The sequence below is a fragment of the Nicotiana tabacum genome, chromosome 10, assembly GCF_000715075.1.
Source record: "Nicotiana tabacum cultivar K326 chromosome 10, ASM71507v2, whole genome shotgun sequence".
NCBI classification, from domain to species: domain Eukaryota; kingdom Viridiplantae; phylum Streptophyta; class Magnoliopsida; order Solanales; family Solanaceae; genus Nicotiana; species Nicotiana tabacum.
Window position 1 is genome coordinate 158,318,907 of NC_134089.1, and position 8,532 is coordinate 158,327,438.

An 8,532-nucleotide genomic window follows, 5' to 3' on the forward strand; every position below is an offset into this window, starting at 1 on the left:
GGGGCAAGACTTTCAAAGACCTCCTATGTATCAACAACCAAACAACCTGCCTCTATTTCCATCGCAAGGTCCTAGCTCGTCAAATAATGAGATGGGAAGGATCGAGATGATGTTTGAACAAATGATGAAAAGAATGTCGACTCTTATGCCCAGTTGGCATCCCATAATACTTTAATACGAAACTTGGAGGTTCAATTTGGCCAAATTTTGCAATCTTTGAACACTCGCCTTAAGGGGGCTCTACCTAGTGATACGGTACTAAACCCAAAGAGTGGGAACAACACCGGTCATGCAATGGTGGTGATCACTAGAAACGGTCGAGGTGGTGATGTGAATACATCCAAGCAAAAGGAAGTTGTGAGTGATGAGGTTGAAGTGCATGATGATGATGTTCCTATAGTTGATGAGCAAGTGAGTGAAGAGAATTTGAATGCGGAAGTGAGAATTGATATTCATGATAATAAGGTGGAGACTCAAGATGACGTGAACCCGTCTAGGGAACACGTAATAGATAAACCGGAAACAATAGTGCCCAAGGATAAGGCTCCCTTACCAAGGATTCCTCCACCTTACCCTCAAAGACTTGCGAAGCAAAATAATGAAAACCAATTTAAAAAGTTTATTGAGATGATGAAAAACATGTCAATCAATGTTCCTTTGGTGAAAGCTCTTGAGCAAATGCTGGGTTACGCTAAGTTTATGAAAGACTTGGTGACTAAAAAAAGATCTATGGATTGTGAGACCATCAAAATGACTCATCAAGTAAGTGCAATTTTGCACTCGATGGCTCCAAAGGTTGAAGATCCCGGCGCTTTCACCATTCCATGTACCATTGGGAGTGTGGATTTTGCAAAGGCATTGCGTAATTTGGGATCAAGTATCAATTTAATGCCTTACTCCGTGTTAAGAACTTTAGGTATTGGTCAACCTAGAGCTACTTCAATGAGATTGCAAATGGTGGATAGAACAATAAAGAGGCTGCTTGGTATTATTGATGATGTTCTTGTCCGGTGGACAAGTTTATTTTTCATGTTGACTTTGTGATTCTGGACTGCGAAGTATACTATGAGGTGCTGATAATATTGGGAAGACCTTTCCTAGCAATAGGGAAGGCATTGGTTGACATGGAAGCAGGGGAGATCACCTTCCGGGTAGGTGACGAAAAAGTTATCTTTCATGTGTGCAAATCAATGAGGCAGTCGATTAGTACTGAAGTTTGCTCTTTTGTTGGATCTTGTCACGGAGGTGATAGTTGATAATACTAGTGCCATGGACAATGTGGAGGATCCTTTAGAAGTAGTATTTTTTAACCTTGATGTAAATGAAGATGAAGGTCGGGTGGAGTGTGTCAATGCTTTGCATGGAATGGGCTCTAACTCTTATGAGCCTCGTAAGCTCTCTTTGGATTTTGAGAACAAAAAGACTCCCCCAACAAAGCCCTTAATTGAGAAACCTCCCATTTTGGAATTGAAGCCTTTGCCCTTACACCTCAGGTATGAATTCTTAGGCCCTAGTTTAACTATACCTATTATTCTTTTGTCTTGTCTTACTAATGTGCAGGTAGATGTAACACTGGAGGTGCTCCAAAGAAGAAAGAAAGCAATTGGATCGTCTCTCTAGCTGATATTCGGGGAATAAGCCCCGCCTTTTGCATGCACAAGATTATACTTGAAGATGATGCCAAGCCCTCCGTGGAACGTCAAAGGAGGTTGAACGAGGCTATGCAAGAGGTTGTCAAAAAAGAGATGATCAAGTGGTTAAATGTAGGGTTTGTATACCCCATCTCGGATAGTTCTTGGACTTCTCCAGTGCAATGTGTGCCGAAGAAGGGTGGTATGAATGTGGTCACCAATGAGCAAAATAAGTTGATTCCTACCAGGACTGTCACCGGATGGAGGGTGTGCATGGACTACCGCAAGCTAAATAAAGTGACCCGCAAAGATCATTTTTCATTGCCCTTTCTTGACCAGATGCTAGATAGACTTGATGGGCATGCCTTCTACTATTTTCTGGATGGGTACTCATGTTACAACTACATTTTCATTGCTCCGGAAGATTAGGAGAAAACTACATTCACGTGTTCATATGGCACATTTGCATTTCCTAGGATGCCATTTGGTTTATGTAACGCATCGGCTACCTTCCAGAGGTGTATGATAGCTATATTTACTGACATGGTGGAGGACTTCTTAGAAGTGTTCATGGATTATTTCAATGTTGTAAGTGACTCCTTTGATGAGTGTTTTAAGAATCTTGACAAAGTGCTAGCCTAGTGTGAAGAGACAAATCTTGTGCTTAACTGGAAAAAATGTCACTTTATGGTCAAGGAGGGCATTCTCCTCGACCATAAGATCTCAAAGAACGGAATAGAGGTGGATAAGGTGAAAATTGAAGTGATTTCAAAGCTTCCTCCTCCTACTTCAATCAAGGGGGTAAGGAGTTTTCTTGGGCATGCGGGATTCTACCGAAGAATCATCAAAGACTTTTCTAAGGTAGTGAATCCTTTGTGCAAATTATTGGAAAAGGATGCCAAGTTCATGTTTAATGAGTAATGCATGAAAGCGTTTGAACTTCTCAAGTACAAATTGACAACAGTCCCATTAATATCGCACCCAATTGTAGCTTACCTTTTGAGCTCATGTGTGATACAAGTGATGTTGTGGTAGGAGCGATCCTGGGTCAAAGAGTAAACAAGATGTTTCATCCGGTGTGTTATGCAAGCAAAACAATGAATGATGCTCAGGTTAATTACACGGTGACGGAAAAAGAGTTGTTAGCAATTGTGTTTGCAATGGAGAAGTTTAGGCCTTATCTCATGGGTGTCAAGGTGATAGTTCATACTGAGCATGCAACACTCTGCTACTTGATGACAAAGAAGGATTCTAAGGCTCGGTTGATGAGATGGGTTCTATTGCTTCAAGAGTTTGACCTTCAGATTGTTGATCGAAAATAGAGTGAAAAACCAAGTGGCGGACCGCTTGTCCCACTTGGAGGAGGAGGGGAGGCCCCGTATGGCCTCGAAATTAATGAATCATTCCCTGATAAGCAACTCCTCTCTGTATCTGTGAATAGCATGCCATGGTTCACGGATGTTTCCAACTTTCTTATGACTGGTATTGTTCCGCGTGAGCTCTCTTCTAACCAAAGGAATAAGCTTAAACAGGATAGCTTGGACTACTACTGGGATGAGCCTTACTTGTTCAAAATCTGTAATGATGGTGTGATTCGGAGATGTGTTCTGGAAGAGGAGCAAATGAGTATTCTGGATGCTTGACATTCCTCTCCCTACGGTGGTCATCATGGTGGGGCGAGGACAGCTTCAAAGGTGTTTAGCTGTGGTTTTTATTGGCCTACATTGTACAAGGATGCGGGTGAGCTTGTGATGAGTGTTAGGGAGCAGGTGGAATTTCAAAGAAGGATAAAATGCCTCTCACCACTATTCTTGAGGTTGACATATTTGATGTGTGGGGCATTGACTTTATGGGACCTTTTGTGATTTCACGTGGCAACACATACATTTTGGTGGCTGTTGATTATATTTCCAAATGGGTTGAGGTCGTGACTTTACCCAACAACGAGGCCCAGAGTGTTGTGGGTTTTCTCAAGAAGAATATTTTTACTCGATTTGGACTCCTAGAGCAACCATCAGTGATGGGGGTTCTTATTTCTGCAATAAGGCATTTGACACTTTGCTTACAAAGTATGGTGTCAATCACAAGGTTTCAACCCCTTACCATCCTCAGGCTAGTGGGCAAGTTGAGGTTTCCAACACGGAGATTAAGAGAATATTGTCAAAGATTGTCAATGCAAATAGGACTGATTGGTCAAAGAAATTGGATGATGCTTTGTGGGCTTACAGGACTGCTTACAAGACTCTGATTGTATGTCTCTGTACCACTTGGTATTTGGGAAAGCATGCCATCTCCCAGTTGAGTTAGAGCACAAAGCCATGTGGGCTTTTAGAAAGTTAAATCTTGAATGGGATGTTGCAGCAGATCTCTGGGTAGAGCAACTCAATGAGCTTGATGAGTTCCGATTTTATGCCTATTCCAGCTCATCCTTATATAAGGAAAAGATGAAGTACTTACATGACAATTATTCTCGTAGCAAGGAATTCAAGGAAGGTAACTTGGTTCTCTTATTCAACTCCCGGTTACGACTGTTCCCGAGAAAGCTCAAGTCAAAATGGAGTGGACCTTTTGAGGTGGTGCTTGCAACTCTATTTGGTGCTCTTGATTTGAAAAACAAAAATAGTGAAATCTTTAGAGTTAATGGGCACAGAGTGAAGCACTATCTTGGAAAGTTTGATGACACCCACGTGGTGGCAATAAACCATCTCAAATAATTGATGGTAACCTGCGTCGTGCCGCGATGTTAAATCAGACGCTTCTTGGGAGGCAACCCATGTGTTTGGGAGGCAACCCATGTGTTTTTCTTTTTTTTGATTTTCTTCTTAGTGTAGGATTTGTTTTGAACTAACTGGTTGTGAGATGTGTGAAGTAATGTTTGATGCAGTGCAGGACTAAGCTGGAAAATTTTTGCAATAGTCTGAAGTTGGACCGCTGACAATGCTCCATTTTCTGCGGCCAGCGGTGGCCGTATTGTGGAGGCATGATTTGATGGCAGATGCGGGATTGAAAAATTTGAAAAGAGACTTCTTTGAAGTTTCATCCGCATCCGCGATGCATTTTTCGCGGTCAGCGGTGCCTGTCCGTGGACGCATGCCATTTTCCACTCTCAGCGGAGGTTTTAAACATGCAGCCCTTCTGTTTGTCGATAGCATAGACCATGGTGATTTTTCGCGGCCGCGCCAGGTGAGTTTTGTAGGGCACAAGGTGTTTTCTATAAATATGAGATCATGAAGCTTTTTACCCTTTTCGATCTTTTCTCTCTCAAAGCAAAAAATTTCGTTGTTCATCTGAGCCCTAATCTGCACAAACACAAGATTAAAGTTTATTCTCATCACTCATTACACATCTGGTAATCTCACTTCCTAATTGTTCTTTGATTTGTACTTATTTTTCTTTTATCTATTAGTTTTTATCTCTTCTCCCTCTTTTTCGTTTAATTTTAACTTAGGGTTCCTTAGTGTTAATTAAATTAGGCTCAAATAGTTAAGGTTGATTAATTAATAGCTAGTTGGGGTTAACATGTAGATGATATTGCTAAATACATGAAAAATTTGAAACCCTAGGTTGACTCTGCCGAGCTACTGTGGGAACAATTAGAGAACTTAATTCCCTATACTGACTGGTTTTACAGTCTGTTGCTTACAGTTGAAACTTATAAAGAATATGGTTCTCTATACAGTGGGAACTTATCATGTGTATCATTTACATACTTGTTTAGTAGTTAGCACTGTACCAAACTGATATAGGACTAGATCGCTATACAGTTTGGTTCATTAGTATTTTCAAAGGAAACTCATAGAGAACCAGGTTCTCTATACAGTCTGGTGAAAGCTAAGTTTCTAACAATTGGTATCAGAGCAGGTTCTTTCTAAAAATTTAACACCTAGAAAGGATCTACATGGCTGCTCCATCATATTTCGAGGAAGGACAATCAACGTACAGACCACCAAGATTCAACGGCCAATACTATGGTTGGTGGAAAACAAGAATGCATGACTTCATTATGGCTGAGGACTCAGAGCTGTGGGATGTAATCTATGATGGACCTTTTGTTCCCATGAAAACTGGTGGTGAGGGAACAGTTACAATCCCAAAAACAAGAAAATAGTACAACGATGCTGATAGAAAGGCTATTGAGAAGAATTTTAGGGCAAATAAGATTCTTGTTTGTGGCATCGGACCACATGAGTACAAAAACATCGCAACTTGTCAGTCTGCTAAGGAGATTTGGGAAGCTCTTCAAACTGCCCATGAGGGAACTACTCAGGTTAAGCAATCCAAAATTGATATTCTTACTACTAAGTATGAGTTTTTTGAGATGAAAGAGGATGAGTATATTCAATATATGCACACACGTTTCACCTCCATTATCAATGAGCTTCACTCCCTTGGTGAAGTCATCCCAAGAAACAAGTTAGTACAGAAAATACTCAGTGTTTTACCCAGTTCTTGGGAAAGTAAAGTAAATGCTATCACTAAAGCTAAGGATTTGCAGAAGCTGACCATTGATGAACTCATTGGAAATCATAAACTTATGAGATGAAGAGAAAGAAAGATCTTGAAAGAAGATAGCCCAAGAAGGAGAAGAACCTAGTTCTCAAGGCTGCCAATAGAGACTCAAGTAGTGATGAATCCGACATGGAGTATCTCACTCGAAGATTCTAAAAGATGATTCGAAAAAATCCTGGGATTCCAAAGAAAAGGAGTTCCAGCAGAAATTTCGAAGAAAATGATTGCTGCCATAAGTGTGGACAGTTTGGACACTTCATTAAAGATTGTCATCTTCATATGTAGGATCATTACAAAACCAACACTGAAAAGGTCACTAAAAGGAACCAGGTCCCTGACAGAAAGTTCAAAAGAAGAGATGTTGCTAACAATCATGTTGAAGCAAGCCTTGGTTGATTGCGAAAATTCCTCTAGTGAATCTGAAGGTGAAAATATGATGGTTGCTGACAATGGATCTTCAGAATATGAGTCAATCTTTGCACTCATGGCCAAATCTGATGATGATGAGGACAAGGAGGAAGATGAGGTAAGTTTTCTTGATGTTCAAAGAAATTTGAAAACTTACTCTAAGAAAAAATTGATGTTTTTAGCAAATGTGTTGATTGATGCCTATCGCAGGCTCATTAATGAGAAGAATTCTTTAATAGAATAAATTGGTGGCATTGAACAAGAGAAGGATTATATGGGAGTTTCCATTTTAGACTTAGAGGAAACCATTGAGAGTATGAAGAAAGAAAAAGAGGTTTTAACTGAGAGTAATGTTAACATTGAGCACGAGAGAGATGACCTATTGGTGGTAGTTGTAAACTTAAAGGAAACAATTGGGGAACTTAAAATGAAAAGTAGTCCTGAGAATTCTCAAAAGGGAAAGGAAGTTGCAAGTGAGGCACACATTAAGCTTGAAAGTGAGTTAAATTCAGTGAAGTCTAGTTTGTGTGCTGAGCTTGAGAGAAACAAACAACTTCAGGAAGAACTAGGAAGAGTAAAAAGTGATCTTGAAAAATCACTTGATGGACCTCATCCTCTAATGAAATCACTGCCTTGTACACCAACAATAGGGGAAATAGGGAGGGAATCAGGTTTCAAAGGGAAAAGACTCCCTACAACCCTTATAGCAAGTATGTTACTGTACCTGACAATTGGTTTTGCACTCACTGTGGCAACACGGGGCACTTTAAAGAAATTGTAAGGTCAGAATTCAGTCTCAACAGAAAAATAAAATTTCTGCTGAAAAGGTAATTGCTGCTACGGAACCTGGTCCTTCACATAAAAAACGTATAATGCTTGTTTGGACCAAAAGAGCCCTCATTCACCCCTTTTCTCATTGCAAGGACTCCTGTAAAGTTAAAATTCAGTCGTTGCAGAACAATAAAGTTTTTATTAAAAAGAGGCATATTGATGAGGAACCTGGTTCCCAGAAAAGAAAATATGTGATGCCTGCATGGGAAAAAAGAAGTTTGATCCACCCGTTCTATCATTATAAGGGACCCAAACTCGTTGGTTCCTAAGTCTAACTCCTAATTTTCTTGTGCATGGAAAAGTGAAAGGGAGTAGCCTACAATGGTACATGGATAGCGGTTGCTCAAAGCATATGACTGGAAGTAAAAATGATTCTCCTTTCACTTAAGGCCCTGCAATGAGAGAGTGTACCCTTTGGAAATAGCTATAAGGGGTACACTCTAGGAGTAAGAAGGATTGGGAAGTCACTCACTCAATTGAGAATGTGTACTATGTCAATGGCCTGAAGTACAGTCTCTTGAGTGTTTCTCATATATGTGACAAGGGAAATAAAGTGGAATTGGTATCAAAAGATACAAGAATGTTTACATTGCTGATTTTAAGTCCCTGCACGGTGGTGATCTAACATGCCTAAGTGTCGTTGACGATATGCTGAGTTATGGTGGAGATGACTGGGCATGTGAGTTCTACTTGTTGAACAAATTGGTTATGGAGTACCTGGTTCATGGGTTGAAGCAGTCAACACTGCTTGCTACTTGATTAACATGTGCATGATCAGGTCCCTTCTCAAGAAGTCTCTCTATGAACTGCTTAATGGGAGAAAAGCCAAGTTGACTTACCCGAGAGCCTTTAAATGGAAAATGTGTTGCTATCAAAAATGGTGGCAAAAGGGGCAAAAACAAAAAAGATAAATATGGAGAATTCAGAAAGGCTCCTGGTGAAGCTATAGATATTGCAAATGGAAAGAATGATTTGATGAGTCAAGTCAAGCAGAAAGATGAAGGAGATGCAGTAGAATCTCCAAAAGGCACAGAGGAACCTGGTCCTTCAAATTCTAAAGTTCAAGTATCCAACTAGAAGCAAAGTAGTTCACATCCTTCAAAATGTAATCACATTCTTAGACTCTGGTATCCAACCTAGTTCTAAGAAAGAG

The 8,532-nt window shown here is 40.2% G+C and overlaps 1 protein-coding gene across 1 annotated transcript; it reads left to right on the plus strand.

Annotated features, from left to right (window-relative positions):
- The first annotated feature begins 5,529 nt into the window (after window positions 1-5,529).
- Window positions 5,530-6,174, plus strand: LOC142165491 (uncharacterized). The gene is made up of 2 exons (XM_075224033.1): window positions 5,530-5,712; window positions 5,845-6,174. Exons 1-2 carry the CDS (start codon window positions 5,530-5,532, stop codon window positions 6,172-6,174), a joined length of 513 nt encoding a protein of 170 aa, XP_075080134.1.
- Window positions 6,175-8,532: the final 2,358 nt, after the last annotated feature.

Bases quoted from the DNA above. Each gene is read 5' to 3' on its own strand.
- LOC142165491 (XM_075224033.1), top strand. From the start codon at position 5,530: ATGGCTGCTCCATCATATTTCGAGGAAGGACAATCAACGTACAGACCA. The intron at 5,713-5,844 runs GTTACAATCCCA...GCAACTTGTCAG, and splicing joins AAACTGGTGGTGAGGGAACA to TCTGCTAAGGAGATTTGGGA.